Below are 23,843 nucleotides of genomic sequence, written 5' to 3'. Positions count from 1 at the left end.
TATTATTCTCATTGAAATAAATTGTATATGTTTAAAAAATGTCAACGCAGATGATTTTGGGGGATTTAAGCAGTATTAAATGGAATTTATCACGACAACAACAGACTGAAATTCATACAAAGAGATGAGAAAAATAACATGGATGAGTTCAAAAAAGTGTGAATAAATTTTACCAGGCTAAATATGTAGAGATGCAGCGATCCGATATTAGTATCTGTATCGGAAGAAAACTCTAGATTAGATATTGGTGACAATGTTCCCAATTTGAAACAAATAATTTGCGTAAAATGGAGCAAACCATTTGAAAGAAGAAGGTTTGTTGCAGTTTATTGTTTACACTTTTGACAAAAGTAGTCAACCTATTGTTTTAATCAGTTTCCTAATTATTTGTTTTACATTGGGAGTTAGACCAAGCTTGTGAAGCAATGGGTGGATTTAAGTGTGCTTTTCTGGTGCAGAGGTATCAAACGAATGTGCAATTCAACACATGTATGTCTGTTGGGGAAAAAGAAGAAACGTTTTAGTTTAGAACCGATTTTTTTCTGCATCAGATCGGTGTCAGCCGATAAACCTCGGATATTGATATTGGAAGTGAAAAAAAAGTGGATCGGTGCATCCCTACAAATATGTAGATCTGAATATGGAGCTGGAGATACAATTTCAGGATCGACGGGAGCAGCTTTGCAGAAAAGATGTAACTAATAATTTTTTGGGAGAACTGCTTGATACACATGAACTTGTGCACATGAAGTTGCTGTTTTCAGAACAATCTGACGCTGTGTGGGTCCCTGATGCCTCCCGTGCCTGTTTACAACTGGACATGGACACAAAAAAAAAAAAACAGAAGGAAGGAAGTGGAGGGGATTTCCACTCAAGGCCCACTGTTAGCAACCAGTGCCCACTTCCACTGCTGTTTTGCATAAACCAAGGACCTGCAGGACCTTCAGTCATTAATTACGTGGCTTAAATCGGCGTGTTGACTCATTGCACAACTGCAAAAGTTACAAATGCCCATAGGACCAAAACACACACGCCTTCGATCTCTCCTTGCAGCTTCAGGTGTAAACATGTCTGGGTTCATTATGAATAACGGGAATGTCACCGCAGTAAGTAAAGCAGTAAACAGTCCAGCGCTGCAGTCCTGCCACTAGTGGCACCTCTCAGGACCCTTTTGCTTCAGAAACAACAACCCGCAGAGCACCGTACCTGCCTCCACCGTATCGCTCAGGTCGTGGTTGGCGGCGGTCCGGGGAAACTCCTTCAGCTTGCGGCAGCTGAGGTTCAGCACACCGCTGGCCGCCGCCTCCTCCAGCGCGCGCTCCAAGCCCCGGTTGGGAGGCAGGTTCGCGCAGCCGACGTGAGGCTGGTTAGACTGGGGAGATCCGAGCTGGGCGAGGGGAGGGCGAGCCGACTCCGGTCCCAACGTCGCCATAATTTTCCGCTTCTCCGCCACGCGTGCGTCCGGTTATACCCAGGTGGGAAGCGCGGATTCAGCGGGACACCGACTTCCCCAAAGCCTGCCGTGCCGTGCCCTGTCGCGCGGTGAGATTCCCAACAAACGGAGCCGCGTCTTCCTCTCACTGCGCCCGTTACGTCAAGTTTTGCGGATATGAGAAGAGAGCGACATCCGGTGCCGACCTTCAAAGTAAAACTCTACTGTCAAGCTGTTCATTTGTGGCCAACAGTTTCAAAACTGTAAAAGCAAGACATTTGACAATGTTGTCTATGTTTTACTGACATATAAAATGACTTGTTTCATTCAAGTTCAGCTCTATGTCAGAGAATTGATATTTCTCCTAATTTTGACAAGTTCTGGTATTCCTCTTGTACCTTTAAAAGATGCAAAAAAAAAAAAAGTCAGACCAAATATTTATGTACTTACACATCAGTAACGATTTTGAAGACAAACTATTTTTAGGCTTAAATTGGAATTATATTGCTTTACTCATTACGGCTGCGCAGTTGACCTTTCATTGCCTCAAAAGCAGGACAATTAAAGCTCCAAATGAAGTTACTTGGTAAACAGCGACCTCTGCTGGTCAAAGGTATGAAGCTCTTCGGACAGCTACTGAGAATCTGATATGTAAAATAAGTGTGGTGTTTTATCTCAATGACCACCACTAATGATAATATTATTGCCATAATGATAAAAAATAATAATATAAAGTAAATTTGTACAGTAAACAAAATAAGTACCATAAAAATATAATTACTCAATGCTACAAATTAATTTTAATTTTAATATTTAACTTGGGACAAAAATTTCTAAAACTTGACCAGAAGCAGTGCTATAAATCTCAACAAGAAAGGAGTACAACACTCAGTAAATAATTGTAAGTTACCTAAACAAAACTGGGTTCTTGTGTTTCAGTAATAACAATTATTAATGTCAGAAGAGTTTTAGTTCAATTACCAAAAGCCAAGTATTACCAGAAATACTTGGAAAATTTTTTGACTCTAAGCATCTTTTTTTAGCTCCAGATTTACCAGATTAATTTTTGTAAGATTTGAAAGATTTAGCTCACAATATTGCAAGTGGTCAAAATCACCATATGAGTGGAAAATTTGAATCTTCAACTCCTTTTGCATTTTATCTCATTTTAATTTAACATGGATAGTACCTTTGAGATTCCAAAGTTCACTTTTGAGAGAGTCCTGGCCAAGACAACAGCATAAAAGCTTCATGTTAAAATTAAAGAGCATAATAAATGTTTATGGATATGGCAGGAAATGATTAAACCATTTGGCTGTAAGTTTGGAGGAGTCAAAATGAAACTTTGAAACGTATGAACATAGTAGCTGTCAAAAATATATGAATACCATAGATTTTGAATAGAGAGATATTTATTCAACTCTAACACATTGTGGTCATTCAGTGTCAGTCACTATATGTTAAAAAGCAGAAGATTACCAGAGCTTTAAATTAAGTCACATCCAACTTACCAGTGATCCAGTTCCAAAAACCTTACACTTGTGGAATTGCTAACTGTTGAGTTCAGGGCCCACTATTAGCAAAACAGGCCAATATCACTGTATGTCTCTGCCATATTTATTCAAACATTAAAGAGAATTTTCACAAACATATTGTAATGTGCAATCTATGTAAGGTTGGATGGTATAAAAACCACCAGGAATACAAATAAACATGTTACTATGTCAATGTTTTCTTATCTTTTAAGTACATGGCAGCCATATTGAATTTGGAGGTTGGGGTTGGTGAGAAACCTTCCAATTTTAAAGCTCAAATCCCAACTTGATGCAGGATTAAAGTTCATTTTTCTGACATGAAACTTAAAAGCACCTGTTTACAGAACAACAACCTTGCTATTTGTTTATAGGTATGTTCGCCTGCTACTAAAGTTTACAAAGATAATTGACATATTTACAATTCATTAGAAATTGTTGTCTTTTGTCAAGCTAATAACTACTTTTGTGTTTTTCCGATTGTGGCAGCATGTCTATCATATGATAAAAGGGGAGAGAGGGATTACGAATTAGCTGCGCTATATGCTAACCTGTTTTGCTTAGTTGAACGGCAGCAACTAGCTGTAGCCCATTCAGCTTGCAAATAAATGTAGCTTAATTATTTAAATACTTTTAAATTATATGTATATATTTTTTAAATGGTTTCAAGTTTTTGTACCCATAGCTATAAAAAACTTTGTTTGTGTCGACTTCCCTGAGCATATTTCAGTTTCTACTCACTGTGTTAACATTAATGTTTGTCTTTGTGCCACTAATGCCTTCCTCCTGCCTCAGCGCATTGGCATTAGTCTTTGTTCAAAGCAGGTTATTACACTGGTAGTTTCAACCCTAAAGGTCTAAACCACATTTATAGCTCTGATAAATTTTTGAATTGATCAGAAAAAACCCACATTGAATCTCCAAACTCCCTTGAATTCCTCCAGGGTTTTTTTATTTTATTTTTTTACTGTAATGGTCTTAATGTAGGAAACGCAAAACCGTGATGTCATGGGAAAGAAATATCATGCGTTAAAAAAAAGGAGTGAATCACATTCCAACAAGGTGTTATTTGCTTTCTAATCGCCCGTTTGTGAGAGTTTGTAGTGTGGGAGAGTTGAGTGTAGGCGTCAAACTCAAAGGAAAAAATCTCATTTCCATTTCCCTCTCCTCAGTGGTATAAAAAAATGCCTTCATTTCTAACTAAAATAGGAACATTTTCAGATGGACCTAAAGGTATAGAAGTAGCTGAAGAGCATTTCTACGAAAAAAAAATTAAACTGCTTTGTGGGTAAAAAGCCTTTATTTACCACTAACCAATGGGCATGCTAGTAGTGTGTCTGTGTGTGTGAGAGGGTTAGAGCTGAGTCAGCTGATTCCATGACAAGGTCAGCATGTTGCCACTGCTGATCTCTGAGTTCTCTACCGCCACATATTTGTATTTGTACAGCTGTGAGGACGTCTGCTGATATTATGCTCTCTGCACAATAACTCTGATGTTGACCTGCTTTTCAGAAAAAAAATATTTTCCAAACAAATAAATAAAAAGTAAAGTTAAACAACAGTCTTAGTTATGCTATGCTCTTGGACATTAATGGAAACTTTCTTAAAGTTTAAAATAAATGTAAAAAAAAAAAAAATGCAACACAAAACAAAGTCTGCAGACATTTTATATTATATTTTCATTTCAAAATGTGGAGATCTGTCATTTTTGGTTTGATTTATTTATTTCAAACTGATTTTTAAAAACAAGAATAATGATCAAAAAATTTGAATTAAAATCATTACAATTTCAAAATCATAATATTCATGTGCCTGTTCAATACACTGGGCTAAAGAACCAACACATATATCACACTACATAGACAAAATGGTTACAAAGTAACTCTCATCAGACAAGAAAATCTACGGATAATAACAACAGTAATAATGACAATTGTAAATAACAATTGGAGTTACAGCATCAGAATAATTACCAACTACTTACCAAAGTACAACTATATATTCTTCTTAATCTGTGTTATGTAACAATAAAGTGTAAAGCAAACAGAGTGAGAAAAAAACTAATAATAACAATTATAGTAAGATAACAATAATAAGCTACCAATAGTAGTAATAGTAACACAGAAGAAAGGAAGGGAAAAAAACTTATATTTGTGTACAAAATGAGTATCAATGCTTTGTATTTATTGATGCTTGGACATTGTTTTAGTTCCATATTCAGTTTGCTCCATTGTTTGACCTCAGATACAGTGATCCAGAATCTTTTCATAGTTGTTCGGATGCCATATTTTGAAATTCAGTATTCGTCCGCCCTTTCATAAAACATTTCCTGAAGGTGTTTAGGTAACAGATTATAACAGATTTTTTCAAAACGAATGAAGTAATAATAGTCTTGCATATTGCCATAACTTTTCTTAAAATATCCCCAAGAGCATTTTTTTTAGACCTGCAATTTCTGAGAACACATACTACGACTAAAAACAATATCTAAGAATTGAAAAAGTTCTCTTCTAAAATGTCGACCTCCATCTTGTGAACAACCTGTCAAACTATTTCCCAAAACAGTTGCCTATTGATTAGGATGTTCCCTTTTTACTGACTTACTGACTGGATGTTCCCTCACTTCCCAAAACCGTCCTGACTTTGCGGGGAACATTTTCATCTTGTTGTCTTCTCCTTTTTAAAAATATCTAAATTTCCCTTACAACGTATGACCTCATTATTCTTAAAATTGACCGTAAGTGTGCAGATTTACTAAGCATCTTCACAAATTCACCCGATGGTCTCCATGGAAACCCTCTGCGGGATCTACCAAGACACAGTTCCTCCCAGAGAAATTGAATCTGAATTGTTCCTACTTTGAAAACATTTTTTTTTCGTGCGATCAAAATGCAGATCAAAAACCATCGATGCTCGACATAAACGGAGCTTCCTCTTTCAGAAGCAGCAGCTGCCAGCAGATGAGGCTGCCCGGATCGCCGTGCCCACTGAGTACCGAGGAGCTGCATGACCAGCATTTCTGCTGAACAAAGACTGTCACTTGATCTGAGGGTTTTAAAAAAAACGTTAACCTCAAAAGTAAAACCCTGTCTCAATGTCACCGAGGCCGTTTCCTGTCATTTTAACACATTTAGATTCAAGATGAGTCAGATAAGGTCATCTTAAATAGGGGATTTTTTATTTCTAATCACCCCAAATACCTGTTGGGATATTTTGTAGTCAGTGTCAACACCCCAATAGAAAGCGGAGTGGAAGGCTTTCTGGCCTCTGTGCTGTCAGGGAAGACATTACTAAGTGTTCAACCACAGAAGGCACACAAGCAGCGTTGAATACAGGAAGTGCTAATCAACCGTCTGCCTTCCTTTCAGCAGCGTTAGGTGGATAAGCAGTGTCGCGGGTTTGTCTCGCTGGACCCTAACGGGGTTTCTTTGCAGCTATACGTCAGGAGTCCACGGCACGGTGAGTAACCCGCAGACGCGTTGTGCACTGGGCAGCAGCTGCCCTCTGCTGGCATTGTAGTTTTTACTTTTCTTTTCGTTTTTTGGTTTTTAAAAAGAAAAAGGACATTTTTAAAGATGTTATCATTCACTTCTGAAGTCTTACAGGAAGCTGTGAAGTGCGACTTCTGCTACTGAAAATAGACTTAATGTCAAATCTCTGAAGCCCTAATCTACCAAAGAAAGTTTAGATTTTCTCTCCATTCTGTTGTTTGACTTAAAGCCTGAAATTTCACCAAAAAACTTTAATATTTCTCAAAGTTTTAAAGCTTGAAATGCTATGTCAGCATTCGGTGCAAGAAAGTCAACAACATGCGCTCACTATATCTGCAGAGTTGGATCCATTGTTTCCTTCCAGGACCGCTTTAATTCTTTGTGGCTTAGATTCAACAAGTTGACGGGAACATTCCTTAGAGTTGCTTGGTCTACAGTGACTTGACAGCATCACGCAGTTGCTACAGTTGTGCTGGCTACACGTTCATGATGTGAGTCCACCATTGCAACACATCCCAAAGGAGTTCAACTGGACTGAGATCTGGTGACTTTGGAGGACACTGGAGTACAGAGAACCCGTGATCGTGTTCGAGAAATCAGTACGAGATGATTTGAAGTTTGGCTTAGTGCATCACTCTAACCTTCAGGAGATGGGTACAATATGGTCATAAAGCGATATAGTTGGTCAGCAGGAATACTTAGGTAGTCTGCGAGGTTCAGTTGGTGCTAATGATCCTAATGTGTGCCAAAAAATATTCCCGACTCCATTACACCACCAAGAACAAAAACTCTAACCGCTGAGACATGGCAGGATGGATCCGTTCCTTCATATTGTTCACACCTAATTCTGTCTCCAATGTCCGAATAACAACAGAAATAGCGACTCAAAGGATCAGGCAATATCTTTGACTGTGTGAATTGCAGCTTCCAGAATCGCTTAGTTATAACAAGTAGCTATTGCCTTCCTAGCAACACAAACCAGTCTTCCCATTCTTCTCTGACTTCAGATATCAACAGAGGATTTTCATCCACACAACCACCACTCAGTGGGTGTCTCTTCTTTTTTCGGACTGTTCTCTGGAGACGAGAGAAAAGACTATATCTGAAAATCCTAATACATTAGAACTGTCCGATATACACACGAAAAACAAAGTTGTAGTTGTAGTTTTTTCCCCATTCTTATGGAAAAAAGTCATTTTAACACATTTAGATGCCTAAATGAGTCAACTTGCTATCATGAGATTGGCTGACTTGCTCCTTATGCTAACAGTCAATTGGACAGAGTGGGTTCCTGTATCAAAATGGACTCAAAGGTCACTGAGAGAGAACGAAGTCATACCTCCAAAAGTAACATTAAGAGTTTGATCGACATTTGTAAATGTGCTGATGGACAATTAATGCCCTTATAGGGGCAGTGTTAGATAAAATTGATTCTTTCTTTAAATTTTATTCTTAGCTTTTTGCCATGTCAAAAAAACAAACAAATTGAAGTTCTCTTGTTTGACACATGAACGGATCAATCTAAACTTCCAATAAGTACGACTTCAAAAACGGATCCGAATTTTTTTCATGCGAGAACTTAAAAAACGAGCCTAAAAAAACCCCCAGCACCTGTTCACAAGTGAGATGTGTAAACAGCATCACTTGTGAACTACGTAATTCACACTTTGACTTGCCACAGAGCAAGTCACTGCTGATGTCCATGCTTGTTGCTAAATGACAGAAAGTGACCTGTTGCTCCATTCAGGGAGTTCTGGTATTAGATTTATGACGACTAAATTGCGTTCAAATCTCCCGTGGGATGATCTCCATAAAAACTGAAGTTGACATCAATACTGCAACCTTTAGACTTGGGACTCAGAGTGTTCAGAGACCGAAGGGTGTTTGTTGTGTTATCGACAAACAGCTGCTGCCGCCATGGCCATAAATCTCCCGGCAAACAGGAAGCAAGAAGTAGGAAAGTTTTCACACCCACAAGTGGTACATAAGTGGAGGATTTCATGCTACTGAGGCGGTGGGGACATTCATTAGTGATGGCTGTTGTAACGTAAGAGTTTCAAAAGGAAGCTTGCAGCAAAGCGGCTGTGGTTAGGAAACTCTCTCTGTCCTCCACACAGATGGGAAGCTGCGACGGCTTGTCATCGTCTCCAAACAGAGTTGGGTACGTCAGCTGGAGCGTGGACTCTGGAGAGACCTGGCAACCTTCAACCGGACCTCCACCAGGTACAGGTGAGCATCCGCATACTCTTAAGACAGAATCATAGAAGTTGAAAGGTTGGCAAAGGCTTCATTTGGCAAAACTCCCAGACTGAAACCTAAATAACAGTAGAGTGCTATGCAAGGATTAGCATTTTCATTTGAAGTCTTTTGGAAAAAAAACCCAGAAACTTAAGTTTTTGTGTCTTGCTCCAGTTTGAAATGAATGTTTGTCCTTTTGTTTCCGCTTTGGCTTCCTGTTAGGAGAAAAAGAGGCTTTTTCTAACCAGAGCCAGCAGCCGACCAATTCAGGTTGCATCCCATCTCTGGTTCTAACACTAGAACCCAGTGGAGAAGAAACAAATACGCCGTTTGACCTTCCGTACCCACGAAAACAACTCACAAGGAGGAAATGCACCAAAATCTCCAAAAATTGCAGACAAATCCCAGGGAACAGCAAGCTCAGAGACCATGATAGGAACTTCAAACTTCCACGAGACGCTATGGCAAACAACGAGGAACCTTCCCATTGCAAGGATGAAAACGTTCCCCTACACAGGAGCAGTCCAGTCATCTCCAGACGCAGCAAGCCCATCTCCTGGCAGGAAAAGGCAACCAGTCCGTCTGATTCATTAAGGTACCGTAAGCAACTTCTGTCCAAACACACAAAGCAATGCCGATTTTAGAAAACTTACATCTCCTTAGGCATCTCCTAAGACAATATAAGAGCAGCATTAAAAAACATTGTCAAGTTACCCCTTCTGTGACAAGACTATGAAACAAGATTTTACCCAAATTTGAAAGCAAAGACAAAATGATTAGCATCAGTTGGAAAGAAGATGGTCTCTATGGGTTTCACAAGAGATTTTTGATACTAATCCCAGTGTGTAAAGTTGCTCTGAGACTTTAAAAATGCTGCAAACATTTTCAAAATATTAGGAATTTTGCTGTACATTTGGCCTTCCTGCTACCTGCTGAAAGACTTGCTCTCTCTCAAACTCTCGCAGCCCTAATGAACTGCAGTCACCTCCCGATATGCTGTAGTGCTTTATAACACTTCTTCTTACATCATGAATAGTAATGAAAATAGCTGATTTTGATTCATATTCACTCGACAACATCCCATTGAAAAGTGTTCCTGTTTGCGCAACTTGGTGGACATTTGAGTGAAGCTGAGTGGAAAAAGATGACATTTTTCAAATTCAGTTGTCGATCAGGACCAGTCAAGCTAAAAATCTTCCAATTCTAGTTGCCAGAGTATGCCTCTGTGAATCTCTGTAAATGAAGAGGAGAATGAACTTGGGTAAAAATAAGTTCCAATAAGACAAAAAAGTAAGGTCATAACTTTGAACAAAAAAACTAACAATAGCTAATAAGAAGCCATTCTTAGAAAGTCAAGGTAGTTTAGACCAGACGGCCAGCCACTTCTCATTTTTATTTAGGTCAAAAAAATATTAAAAATCAGACATTCTTAATCTATATGGCCTGTGAAAATTTAGCCAAATCAAAGACATTGACAAACATGCTAAATATTTGCTAACGCTAACAGCTTCTTGACCTCATTTAGACATTTATTGTTGTCTTAATGTAAATTGTTTCACCTTTCAATCACATCTTAATGTTATTTTGGTAAAATTAAATTTTTCAACACTTAACCAAATGTAGCTTGGCCAGGTGAGTTTTACAAATATGCTAAAGGCTAAACTAAATGATTATTTCAGGCCTGGACATCTGTTTTGTAAAAACTAATAAATGGAAATACATTAAAACCAATAAGCAGAGAACAGCTGAACAGACAAAGGGAAAAGTTACTCAGATAAACTGGAGCTAGCTTAGCTGATCACAGCTACAACAATAGCTATGACAATAAGCTATTCATACTTGCTAGCTTAGTGAGTGTTTCTGATTCTTTCTGAAGAATCAGAAACATTGATTCTTGAGAAAAGGCTTTGGATTAATTGGCAGTCCTGAAAGTTTTATGTCTCCCCACAGTTAGACGAAAAACAGGAACTGGGATAACAAACGAACGAGGTCGATGTTATTCCTGAGTATTGAGAGGAGGAAGAGAGACTTTCATGTTCTGGTGAAACTCCACCTGTGAAAAGATCTGCAATGCAACCTTTAAACTTGCTGATCTTAGTTTTGGACAACAGAGGCTGTACAATATATGTATTAGGACTAGTAACTCTTTCACATGGGACAAGTTCATTTGATTATTTCTCACAAGCCCACATTGGTACATGTAGGCTCTTCAACCCACACAATGATAAGTTACAGTATAAGACAGGATATGACTCATGAGTTTGACACTCCTTATTTATAGCTAATATCTGCCTAATGTTTCCCACAAGCCAACAGACAATTTGAAATATTCTTCTTCTTATTATTATTATTATTATTATTATTACTATTATTATTATTATTATTATTATTATTATTATTATTATTATTATTATTAACAAGTTTCAAGTCAATAAAACATATTTTAACATATTTCCCTTAATTTTGAAGTTAGTCAAATGCGACTTTTCTAACTTACTGTTGACCCTCGCTGCGGTGCAATGAGAGATGGTTCGCATTGTCAGCTTTATTTCTGATCACCACTTAAAAATCAACACAACTAACAATGCTATATTTCAATTTGATTCGGTTCTGATGGAGCCTCTGACTGAAGAAGCTGTTGTTGTGAAGCAGTCTCATAAAGAGGGTCAGGGCATCTTGCTGCAAACACTGAAGTAAAAAAAAAAAAAAAACTACATAAACTTCCTCAAGTAGTACAGCATGTTCTTTCTCTTCTTTTGCTTATCTCGCCCCAAGAATCAAATGTTTATGGCGTTTACTTTATCTTTTATAAACATATTCTGAGTCAAGCTTCAGTTGCTAAACAGCTGGGTAAATCCCCTGAACGGCAAAGCAAATGGAAAACTTCTGAAAGCTTCAGTACTATAATCGGCATTCAGAAAAGTAGTTGTATGTTTCTCATTTGAAGATAGAAACAATGTGGCAGGACTCAAAGCTTAAAGTTCAGAAACCGCCAAAAAATGAAAGAAGAAACGAAAGACAGAAGACAAACTAAAACTAAAATCCACAAAAGCAGAGCTGAAGATGTGTCACTTATGTGTGTTTTACTGTCAAACAGAATCAAGTTTTCATGTTCTTCATATGAAAACCTGCATTCAGCAAAGACTACATGGTGAGATAGCTGTTGCCTTGCATGTTCCGTGTGTTGCTATGCTATGGTAATGCTAGCATGTCTCCTTTTTAGTTTTGATATGATTTTATGATCATTTCACTTACACTTACTTATCACGTATCTCTGCATCAGTGAACAGAAATAAGCAATGCAGCGTCGGTTATCTCTGGATACTTCAACTTCCTCCCCCAGAACAAAAACACACATGCTAGCTTGATTGGGTTCCCTTTAGGCAGAAATGTATGTCTGCATAGCTGTTTTGCTCTTTGAGTTTCTTAATGTAATACCTAATTCAGTTACTACAAAAACCTGCACTCATGACATTTGTACTCTAAGCTATCATATTCTTATAATAATTCTAATTTGACTTGTAATGTGCTCCTCCTAGCATGGACTCTTCCCCTCGTTCCCCCGGCTCATGTGACCAGCGTGAGTGTGTGACATCTACCGGTAAGGAGGACGTGGAGCCCCGGCTGACTTCCGGTCACCAATCGTTCGAAACCACGGTGGAGGATAAGAGGCCGCGTGTTCCTCTATCGTCAAGCCCGATCAGCATCCTGAGTAGCCAGGACCGATCCAGCAGAAGCCCTCAGAGATCTGAGAAGGAGAAAAGGGGATGTAGCCTAAACAGCTGGAGTACCCCCAACAGGACAGGTACCAAAACGAGCAATAAATCAGTTCACGGCGTAATAAATTTAAAGAGATCGGTAATTTCTGTTTGTGTGATAAGTTAGTCTTTCTTTGGTCACAACTAGTCTGTTTCATGAAGGCCAGTTATGTTTACAGAGACTTCAGTATTCATTATATTTGTTGTTTTGGTTGCATTTTGGATATTTAAAACATCTTCCACTTCCAGAGTTAAATGTATGTTAGAAATTAAATTCAAATTCAAAAAATTCTTTGTTGAGCCCAAAGGAAAATTAAAAGGTTATTCAAGACTGTTGCTGTAGAAGGTGATGGCTGTAGGCATGAAGGATGTCCCGTACAGTTCTGTACTACAGCAAATAATCAAAAATGAAAGTTTACTGGTCTTTGAAAATATATACGTGCATCATTGTGCCACTACCATAGTATTACTTTAAAATTGCCTCAAAACAGCAATATTATTGCTTAGCGCGATAAATTCTGGGACAATTTATTGTCCAGCAGAACTTATCATGAGAGGATTGCATTTCATTTACCTTTTTTTTTTATTTTAAGTCTCATACGTATTGAGTTAAAGTTTAACTTATGTGTACACAAACATTATAACTGCGAGAAAATGTGTGTATTAACAATGAAAATATTTAACTATTAGGGTAATACTGAAACATAAAAACATTTCATTCAAATGATCGGAAAATGGGCTTTTACAGCATCATTTATCAGTTATTGTGATGCATTTCTTTACATGAGAATTTCAATTTATCATGGTCACAATGAATTCCAATTAATGATGTTTGGGGTACAAAAAAGCGTTTTTTCTTGTCGAGATTTTTAAGTTTAATATTTTTTCCCCACTGTTTCAGGCCACTCCTCCTCAAGGCCTCACAGCAAAGACAGAAGCTGCTCTGAACTCCTGGATTTACCTCCAGACATCTTTAAGACCAGCTGTGAGCTGGAAAAGGTCTGTCATTATGATTTCACTGCTTTTACAATCATTCATGTAGATTTGTAGCCCTTTAAAGCCTGAAACACTCTTAAAATGACCAACATTTTCTTTTGAAACATGTCTTCACCAATGTAAGAGTTCTGTAGGTTCCTTAACCAACGTCGCCACCTTGTGGCAATGCTTTCTCATTATATAATAATAATAATAATAATAATAATAATAATAATAATAATAATAATAATAATAATAATAATAATAATAATATTAAAAGTTATTCAAGACTGTTGTGTGATAGTTAGTCTTTCTTTATTATTTCTGTTTTAATAATATAATGGCAGTTTGCCTCCCCTCCCCCTTTTTTTCACCCGAGCATAACTTATGTATTCATTCTTCTTACATCCATTATCAGGCTTTGAGTCAGATTTTAAGTTACCCAGCTAGCATTGAACGTTCAGATGACGTCCTCTGAATGTCGTCATGAACGTTCGCCGACGTTTCCCAAAATGAAGAACCATTAAATGTTCGGCGAACATTGTCGGCGGACTTTCAGCGAACGTTCGCAGCAGCATGTCAAAATAAAATGCTACATATTGGAAAAAGTCACAAATATTAAAAAGAAGAAAAACATAACAGTCACCGAAGAACCAATTTGGTAATATATGCAAGTAGAGGTTCCGATAGTGAAGAACCTGTCTCTGATGTTTGTGTAAATGATTGCGTGTGTGCAGGAGAACGCTCATTTTGTTGTGGTAGACATGATGCTGGAGGTTCTGGAAGGCGTCAAATGGACTCTGAGCTTCGACTCGGTGATGTATAAACACTGCGTTGTGTGCACAAAGAGGCAGCCGAGCTCTGAGGGCCGCAGTTCCATCTGCAAGCGCAGGCTCCTACGTGACGACACGAGGCCGCAGCGGACGGACTGGGCTGCGGATACACCGGAACCACAGACTAGTCACAATGAACATCAAACCAAGAGTCGGTCGATCCTTTCTACTGACAGCGGGTTTGAAGGTAAAAACTTTTTTTTTTTTAACTTGAAGTGTTTGATCTCAGGGTCAGAAACCGATTATTTAAAATTTCCAGAGAAAAGAGGCATTCTAATATATAAAGATCTAATTCAGATATAATTCATTTATCCCAAATGGAAATTGAATGTTGTTGTAACTCATATTAATTCAAAATTCTTCTAAGACTTGATGAATCCATTAGGAATTCATAAACACGGTGAATGTGTATTCTGCTTATTAACCAGCAGGGGGAGACCTCAGCGTGGCAGAACTGGTTTTGATTGCTCAGTTTTGTAGGAAATGTTCATGCATCCCTTCAATAAGCAGAGCAGAGGGCATTTATGTTGATTTTTTTTATTTTTGTAAATTATAAATTCCATCAATTTAGTTTTTATTTTAGACAGTTAGAATATACTTATTTTAGCTTGGAACTAAAATCTGCAAATAAAGTTTGTGTTCAGTATTTTTCTGATTTCTTTGGTAACTTTTAGACCTTCCTATTAATTTAAGAAATTAAGAACACACTGATGGGCGTGGTGGAGATGTTTTTGTTGTGGTGTGGAGGTTTTGTAAAATAAATAAATAAATAATTGACCACCTTTTGAACTTGTAAGATTCACAGAAACACACTTTCCTTTACGTGTAGATTAGTAAGACAGCTTTAGTTGTTGTTTTGTTTGTACTTTTGCTAAAAAAGTAAACATTATATATTAATCAAGTCAGAAGTGTGTTCCAGAAACAAACCACTCCCGGCCTTTTCTTGGAATAACTTTGAGTTTTGGAGCTCCGGAGGCCCTGACAAGCAGTTTCTAAGTGTTTGATTTTTTTATTTCCAAATGACGTCGCAGGTCACAACGCAGTTCCCCGTCATATTAAAATGATCAGATGCCGTTGCTCTCATTTCCTTAACAGATTTATGAAGACTGCCGCCGTGTTTCTGAGCAGAAACAGGAACCGCAGCAGGATGTAAATTTGCAATAAATTAATCTGATCTGATGATCAGTTTTCAGAGGGAACCAATATGCAGACATCTTAAATATAAAACCAAACATAGAGAAGCAACATAACTTCCTGTATTAGAAGTCGCTTCATTTTTAAAATTGATCTATGAATAAATAATCATGTGCTTCAATTTCAGACTGTGGGGTCGGCACGATGCCACCAGATTTGATCAGAAAGTAAGACATTTTCTTTATCTTCAGCTCAATCCACAGCACACATTTGACCCACTGAAGTGTTTCTGAATGTGTATTATATGGTGTTTCACCAGCAGTGCAGAGTGCCTGGCCCAGCAGCTGGTGCTGGAGTTCAAAAGGAAGTGGCTTCCTTCCCACGTGCATCGGCGAGGACGGCAAAGCCTCCGCAGTTCACTGCAAGAGGTGAAAACTCAGCAGACATACAGCCAAAAAGTTGTTGTTTTTTTTTGTCTTGCAAACTGAGCATGAGCATCAAAATTTGGCTAAATACAGATTTACACACCAGCCCTGTTTAGTCCGCTTTAATCAAACTCTAGTTTGTTTGTCTAGAAAGTCCGGTTTGTTTGCAGAGGTGTGAATGCATAATCAAACTCTGGTCCACCTAAAAACACCTAGCGCCAGAAATGGCTTGTTTTTTTAATTTTTAATTTCTTTTTTTTACCAAAGACAAAAGAGTAATTGTACAACCGCTAAAATGTATTGCTACTCCATTTTTGTTTACATTTTGTGAAGAAGGAAGTGGTGAGTGTCGTTTCCTTCAGTGGTTCTTGGTGCGGCGCCACCAAAGGCCAGGAGGGGAACAGGTTGTTCTGTTAGTCTGGTTGGTTTGACCCAGTGCAGTGTGAAAGTGAACCACAGCAGCAGGAGATGTAACAAATGTTGCAATTTTGGTCCCCAATGGAACAGAGTCACTATGAAGTGTAAAAACACCATTCTAACATAATTCTAATCAATTAAAATCTTAATTGTTATAATGGGATTATAAATACAACCATGAACCCTCTCCCATTGGTCACCACTAGTTACCAGGTACTGGGGGTGTGGAGGTAAAGACTGGGAGTTTAACGGAGGAGATCCGACTCAGGACCAGGATGAGAGGATCCCTGAACTGGGCACCGCCGAGTTTCCAGATCATTTTCTCTGTCCAGCCACAACACAGGTCATGACCCCTACTGAGCAGACACAAAATGTCAAATAAAACCCATAAAGGAAATGTGATCGGATGTTAAATAACTTTTTTATTTCCTGTTGTAGACGGAGCGAGGTGGTAGCCTTACAACACTACCTGTGTGCGGGATGCGGGACAGAGGTGGAGCCCAGTGAGTGTCGACGACCACAAATTCAGATTTTTATTTTTATTTTTTTTATTTTTTTTTATGTGTGAGGGAACAATTAACTGTGATACTCCCATGTTTTCGGATTGTAGCAATGCATCAAGCTCACGAGGCGTGTGTAATTCATGACACCAGTTAAACAAGAACAAGATCTGAGCCATTTTTGGAAAACTAAGACTCACTATTTATTTATTTCTTTTTACAAATAGCACACTAGTTTCACCAATCCACAAAAAAATGTGAGGATTAATTACTTCCAACTTAGACTAGATCATATCTTGCAGGTATTAATCTAATGCTAATGTATCACAAATGCTTGAGTTTCTTGTTTTCACAAATAGATCACAGGTCTCATGAATCTCTTGACACTCCATAGAATCAGCCACTTGGTGTTTGATCATACTGCCTTTAGCTTTAGCACAGATGGAAGAGGAAGAAGCTAACTTCCTCCTTGTTTGTAGCTAACGCTCAGCTAAGGGCTGAACACGGTGCTAGCTTGTAAACTGTCTTTTATGTGTCATTTATTAGCTGAATATCTGAATCTAAATAGTTTAACAGTAGGGGCTTTTTCTAACTGAAGGTTGTATATCCAGCCTGACTAAAAGTCTTTATTACCCTCCTGTCAACACAGCAGTGCAACTGGACCGTTATGGTTGTCAGTATGTGTGGCACCAATTCAGATTCAGTGAACTAAAATCAAAACCTGACTCAGTGCTAACTGAGAAATAAATGTTCAAGATGATTGATAGAAAACTGAGTCCGAGTTCTTCTTCTGCTTCCAGGATACATCAAGAAACTGCGGCACTGTGAATATCTGGGAAGGTACGCAAAAGATGTTATTAAAGTGTTTTGGTGTCATTATTACGATGATGTCATTGTTAATTATTTCTGATTCTTTTTTGGACAGATATTTCTGTGACTGTTGCCACAGTGGATCAGAGGCAATTATTCCGGGTCGAGTTCTGTCCAACTGGGACTTTAGCAGGTAAAAAAAAAAAGAAACAAACATTATTAATAATAACAATGCATCACATCCAAAATACTGAAATGACTGACTGCTTTTGCTGATGATATGTCTGACATTTGCTTTATTTTTTCAATGTGATTCTAGAAGAAGCATTTATTAATATTGCTGGTGCCGTGGAGCTTGAATGTATTACTGAATTTTATCTAATTGAAAAAATAATAGTAATTAAAAGTTGCACCTAAAGCATTACATTTTAATATTGCTACAAAAAACCACTGGTGTTTTCACTTTTTGATGAAAATGTAAATTGTTTTCCCCCATAAACTTTAGTTATGTGACTCTGATGATTACATTTTCCTACCACTCTCCAGTTTCGTAATCTTTTCAGAAAGAAAACTTTGGTAGAAAGTACAAAAAAAATAAAGGCTAAAACTGCTGACCTGCTATTTTAAGACATCTGAATACAAATTATGTTCTGAATGTTTTGTATTAAAGCATTTTCCTAACGACTGAGGTTCTGATCTGTTTGAGTCGATTAGCTCTTATTTATTTTATAAGGTAACGAGACTGATGTTTCTAAACATCCCAAACAGCAGGTAGACAATCAATACTAAAATGAAAACATGAAACTACATGAAATCCATTTTTCACCCCAAATAGCAGACGTCTGATATAAAGAAGTGGTTGAATGAGCAGCGTTTTACAAATATGTCGTTTTGGTTGTTTGTGAAGAACAAATTTCTCTGAAATGTTCTGGATTCAAGAACAGAGTGGTTTAAAAACCGTCGCATGTCACATGACATCACATGAAATCACTGAATGGTTTAGCACCACAATACATTAAAGATCTGCTGTTATTGTATGAATCTTCCAGACCTCTCAGGTCTTCTGGTTCTGGTTCTGCTCTGCATCCCCAGAACCAGAACCAAATGAGGAGAAGCAGCATTCAGCATCTATGCACCAAAAATCTGGAACAAACTTCCAGAAAACTGTAAAACAGCTGAAACACTGACTTCCTGTAAATCTCAACTAAAAACCCACTTGTTTAGAGTTTTATTTGAAACGTTATCAATTGCAAATTTATTGACGGAATCTGACTTGATGTTGTGTTTTTATTGTTGATTCTATGTTGCATTGTGTTTTTGTGTTTGATTTGATGTAAAGCACTTTGAAAGGCCTTGCTGCTGAAATGTGCTATACAAATAAAGTTTGATTGATTGATTGATTGATTGATTGATTGATTGATTGATTGATTGATTGATTGATTGATTGATTGATTGATTGATTGATTGATTGATTGATTGATTGACGTTGCAGGTACTCTGTGAGCGACTTCTCCAAGCAGCTGCTGGACTCGGTCTGGTCTCAGCCCCTGTTCGACCTCGGCTCTGTGGGGAAGGCTCTGTGGAGCAAAGTGAAAGACCTGGACAGGTTCAGGGTGAGTCACTTCAGCGTTAGTAAACATTCACACGTATTTATGTATTGCACAAATACTGAATAAAAAAATGAGACGCTGTCTGTCTTTGTCCCCCTCAGGAGCTGAGGGAGCAGCTGACCGGAATCAGGAAGCTGCTGAAAGCCTGCAGGTTATCTGAAAGGTACAATACTGGACATACGTAAAGAATACTGGACATACGTAAAGAATACTGGACATACGTAATGCAAGTCTGTGATTTTCAAGACTCAAAGGTGTGAGTGGCTGAAGAATGAGTGTAGGAGGGAGATGAGTGAAGAGACAACCTGAGGGCACCAACTCTGTTTCATGTTGGTGTTTCATGTTTAGATGATCTTTTTCACTCTCTAAAATATATTTTCCCTATCTAAAATATAACTCTAAAAAAGTGTCTACAGTGGCTATAGGTGCTGTGATTTTATGTAAACACGGACTTGATATTTCAGATATTTTTCCCTCATGTATATAAAATGCCACGTGTTTCCCTCAAGTCAACTTAATCGCAAATGTTTGAGTTTCTACTCATTTCTTGGGTTTCTTTGCACAAGGAATAAAACTTTTACTTTTGTTTTTGAGTAGGTAAAGGCTCACGAGACACACAACAGTTTTACTTTTTCAAGTTTAGTCTTTTTTTAACATCCCTTTTCCAAATCTTCAGCACACAAACTTATTCATAATTATAAACAAAACTAAACTAAGGAATAAGATTAGAGAAATATATATAAATTGAAAGGAATGTACAATAATACATTTATAGTTTTCTTTTTTTATAAAGATATTCATATTTTTGGAAAGAATGTTGTGACTGAAGAATGATAATTTAGTTATTAATTTATCTTTTCTTAGTTTTTACTGATTTTGGGCTTCTACACAGATAAACTGAGACAACAGCTTTCATTTAAAACAGATTTTAACATAAATAATGTACCAAAAAACCATTTGTGTGTGTTGGTGAGAGGTTATATTCAGTGATATAAAACATACCAGTTCTACTATCATTGTCAAAATTTTATTTTAACAGGAAATTAACAGAAATATGGAGTTTTACACATTTTTGTGGTTTCATTGGAGAAATGTACTTTATGGTTCTTTTATGACTTTTTTTAAATGAGTAACTTCAGATGGAGGAGTTTATTTTTGTTTCAGGAATATGCACTTCCTGATTTATTGCTTTTTTTGTATTATTATTTTGAGGAAGCAAAAGTGACGTAAAGCAGAATCACTTCATCAAAACTCCAACCAAAATAATTCAAATCTCATATGTGTGACACTGAGAACCTGAGCATAGCGACTAAATGTATGTGTAGTTTTAGCTGAAACCTGGGCTGCCTGTAAACCAAAACCGTCTTCGATGTGACGCTGCGTTTCCGCTGCAGGGTGTTGGCCGAGTTCGAGCCACTTCCTGCTCACCTGCTGGACGAGCCTCTGCTCTTCTCCATGGAAGACCTCTACAGAGTGAAGAAGGGTCAGCTGGTGGCGCAGGCCCGAGCGCTGCTCAACTCGGCTCTGGAGCACGTCGACAACTGTGAGGTGGGTCTTACCGATCAGTTCAGTTGGATACCAGCGCTGTTGCTCTTGCCTTCGGTTTGAAGAATGATTTGAATTTGAAGAATGGAAGCTAGCCCCTCTGATGTTTTCTCTAACCTCTTCTCTGCAGCTGTGTAGGGGCCGAGGCTTCATCTGCGAGTTCTGTCGAGCAAAGGACATCATCTTTCCTTTTCAGAAAGACAAATGCCAGCGATGTCCAGGTAATCACTGATATATGATTAACATAACCTAAGAAAACATCGGTTCTGAAGCATGACGGGGCAGTTAGAATCTTTTTCTAATCTACACACTGAAGCTGACCCCTACGAGGTCAAAGTGGCATCAACACTCTTTAATGTGGACATTGATAGTGAGTGGAGTAGACTACAGGTGTTTTCTCACCTGAACATCTGGTAGACTCTGTTTGACTGTGGGCCAAAATTGCAACATTTGTTTCACTTTCAGCTGGTGTGGTTCACTTTCACACTGCATTGTGTCAAACAAACCAAACATGTTTTCCCCCTCGCCTGTGGTGGCGCTGCAACAAGAACTACTGAAGGAAGCAGCACAAAAACCTCTGAAGAAGACATGAGCACAACTTTCTTCTTCGTGAAATTATCAGATTTTAACAGTTGTAGCTTTTCTCTTTAGACTTTTGGCAACAAACCACAAACCGTTTCTCTCACTAGTGCTGGACTCACATGTTAGTTTTGGTTGTATTTACCCAGAATGCTCTGCGCTATAGTCCACTTCTTGCTTTCGGAGCGGTTTCCGGTCCACTTGGTGTTCAAATATGCCTTCGAACCTTGCTGGAGTTCACGCCAACCGGACCGACGCCAAGGCTTTTAGGCGGACCACAGTTCACTTTCTTGGTCCGCATCGGAATTCCAATACACATTCACATCTCCACAAATGAACCGGATTTTTTATGCAAACAAACCAGAGTTGGATTAAACAGGACCAGCCTCTCGTCGTCAGTCCGTTGGCTGATGGACGTAGACACCAGCACCTCTGATAACTCCACTAGAGATAAGCGTGTATGATAAAGGAGTGATGGATAAAGAGGACTAAACCTGGCTGGTGTGAAAACGCCCTAAGTAAAGTCAGATAAAGCACAGAGATTTAAAATCTGAATTCTAGGGAAGTTGTGTTTTCCTTGGAAATTTGAGAGTTAAGGTAAAGGTACATTCTGTAGGGAATGCTCATGGGATTTATTGGTACCCGTTCAAAAACCTTAAATCGGAAATCAGCCACACATTTTCATTACCAGTGCTTTACAATTCATTGAGATGTGTGTAAGACATAACTACTTATCAAAATCACTGCTGGTTGTGCATTCACGTGCAGCATGTTTTCTGTCTTCACAGTGTGCAAGGCCTGCTTTCACAAAGACTGTTTCCTGGGGAAAAGGTGTCCGAAATGCACACGGATCCAGTCCCGAACAAAAGTCCAGACGAAGCCATGAAGTGCGATACGAACAGAGATCCTCTGCTGGGAGCCACTACACCTCTCTGGAAAGTTGTCCTCATACAGTGCTGTCGCCTTTATCAGTGTTGCACTTTGAAACATTGCACTCAAAAATCTCTTTACAGCTGTAATTTGATGTCTGTTGAAATACTAATGTTTATTTATTTACCCTAAAACGAATGAGTTCCTTCTTCTAAATTGTTGTCACATTTGTTTTTTCAATTAATATTAAACATTTGAGACAATCTTGTTGTTCTTGTTTTTCTGCAGAAGCGTGTTACCCCTGACTCACTGGGAGCAGTTGGGACTTGTAACATCCAATAGTTTTATCCTAACAAGCATCAGCAAAACTGTGAGAAAATGACAAAAGTAAAGTCAAACACTGATGAATTGGTGAAAACACACTCTGATCTTCTCTGAGACTGACTTTTTGTTTGAGAAGAAAAACTCTGAAGTCCTCTGGGAATAATATCAGGATGGGTGTCAAAAACTCACCAATACTGACAAACAGGAAGTATTTGACAACACTGGATGACACCAATTAAAACATTCTGCAATTGTTAAAACGATGTCGTAGCTTATTTTTGTAGCGTAGTTTTTTTCTTCTTTTATAGATATACCAACTAAAACGCTTACTTAAGTTTTGAGAGAAAACATCACAAAAGTATCAGCAAAGTTTATTTTGTGTCTTACTTAATTAGCCCAATTAAAATTTGGTTGTAAACATGCATCTCTCTAAAGATGAATGTTGTTGACAGAAGTTTAGCTGGATATAATGTATCTATTTACAGACCGAAACAAACACACAGACCCCAAAGGGTTAAAAGTACCTCTATGTGTTGTTGAGCCCGTTTAGCCTCCAGCAGCTGGCCGGTGAAACTCTCCTGATAGAAGTTCTGTTCACACCTTCATGGATTACCGGCAGACGATGTCGACTCAATTAAAGGTGTGAAAAAAAACATGCCAGCAATGACAGGATGCAGACAAACATTAGTGTGATGCAATTACTGCCAACATTTTTCACTCGAGTTGAAAATGTCTCTTAACTTTAATAGTTTCATCATCCAGATAACAAGCTACATTTCAGTAAAAGTTGATATCAGTAGCGCCACAGAGAATCGTCTTAACTTTTTACCGCCACCAGATTTGTGCACTGCTTTTACTCTGAAATTTCATGGCCAGTTTGATTTTTTTTGTTGTTGTTTTGTTTATTTTATTTTATTTTTTTACAGCTCAGTTAACTACAAAATTAACAGAACTGCTACAGGGACAAGATAAATGTCTTAGGCATAAAAAAATAAACCTGGGGTTGTGTCTCGTTCCTGCATCAGTTTTGATTATGCTGCTCAAACAGCGTGTCCTGCTCTAGTTGGACTGATATTTATTAGTCATACTGCACTGCACGTTTGTCAACGTTCGGTCTATGAGAGCTGTGGTCTAGTTCAGTTTATATGTTTTATATATTTAATATCACTAAAAACAATTATTAATAAAAGCTCCGACCAAAGTGGAGATCTGAGAAAATTCTGTTTGTGTGTGTAAAATGAGAAAACAAACTGTTTTTAGTGTCGTCGACAAATAATGCGAAAGCATATCCAGGTACATGATTTCACATGATTCCCACTCAACATCGCCTTGTGTTTTAATAACTTCATACTCTAATAAGATAATTAATA

General features: G+C 38.1%; 2 protein-coding genes across 8 annotated transcripts in view; one reads left to right on the top strand and one right to left on the bottom strand.

Annotated features, from left to right (window-relative positions):
- The window catches only part of lrch1 (leucine-rich repeats and calponin homology (CH) domain containing 1), a 71,523-nt gene extending 69,912 nt beyond the window's left edge, over positions 1-1,611 (bottom strand). For 4 of the 5 annotated variants that reach the window (XM_044131267.1, XM_044131263.1, XM_044131264.1 and 1 more), the window contains exon 1: positions 1,207-1,598. In XM_044131267.1, the coding sequence (XP_043987202.1) occupies positions 1,207-1,432 (226 nt within the window). In that variant the 5' untranslated portion in view covers positions 1,433-1,598. Of the gene's footprint in view, positions 1-1,206 lie in introns of all 5 variants that reach the window. The other variant, XM_044131266.1, reaches the window with a different exon arrangement.
- Positions 1,612-6,160: 4,549 nt separating this feature from the next.
- rubcnl (rubicon like autophagy enhancer) lies at positions 6,161-22,412 on the top strand. 3 transcript variants are annotated; one of them, XM_044131334.1, is made up of 17 exons: positions 6,161-6,423; positions 8,573-8,684; positions 8,916-9,288; positions 12,233-12,498; positions 13,353-13,450; positions 14,164-14,446; positions 15,581-15,620; positions 15,716-15,821; positions 16,442-16,578; positions 16,674-16,738; positions 17,536-17,575; positions 17,661-17,738; positions 19,038-19,158; positions 19,257-19,318; positions 20,550-20,703; positions 20,831-20,921; positions 22,068-22,412. In XM_044131334.1, the coding sequence occupies exons 2-17, from the start codon at positions 8,573-8,575 to the stop codon at positions 22,163-22,165; spliced, it is 2,124 nt and encodes a 707-aa protein (XP_043987269.1). In that variant the 5' UTR covers positions 6,161-6,423; the 3' UTR covers positions 22,166-22,412. The 3 variants fall into 3 exon arrangements, with proteins under 3 accessions (XP_043987269.1, XP_043987270.1, XP_043987268.1); XM_044131335.1 differs by having other exon boundaries at positions 6,163-6,423; positions 8,573-8,678; positions 15,713-15,821; XM_044131333.1 differs by having other exon boundaries at positions 6,163-6,423; positions 15,713-15,821.
- Positions 22,413-23,843: the final 1,431 nt, after the last annotated feature.

Source organism: Gambusia affinis, linkage group LG11 (genome assembly GCF_019740435.1).
Source record: "Gambusia affinis linkage group LG11, SWU_Gaff_1.0, whole genome shotgun sequence".
Lineage (NCBI taxonomy): Eukaryota > Metazoa > Chordata > Actinopteri > Cyprinodontiformes > Poeciliidae > Gambusia > Gambusia affinis.
This window is presented reverse-complemented; position numbering and strand designations above follow the sequence as displayed.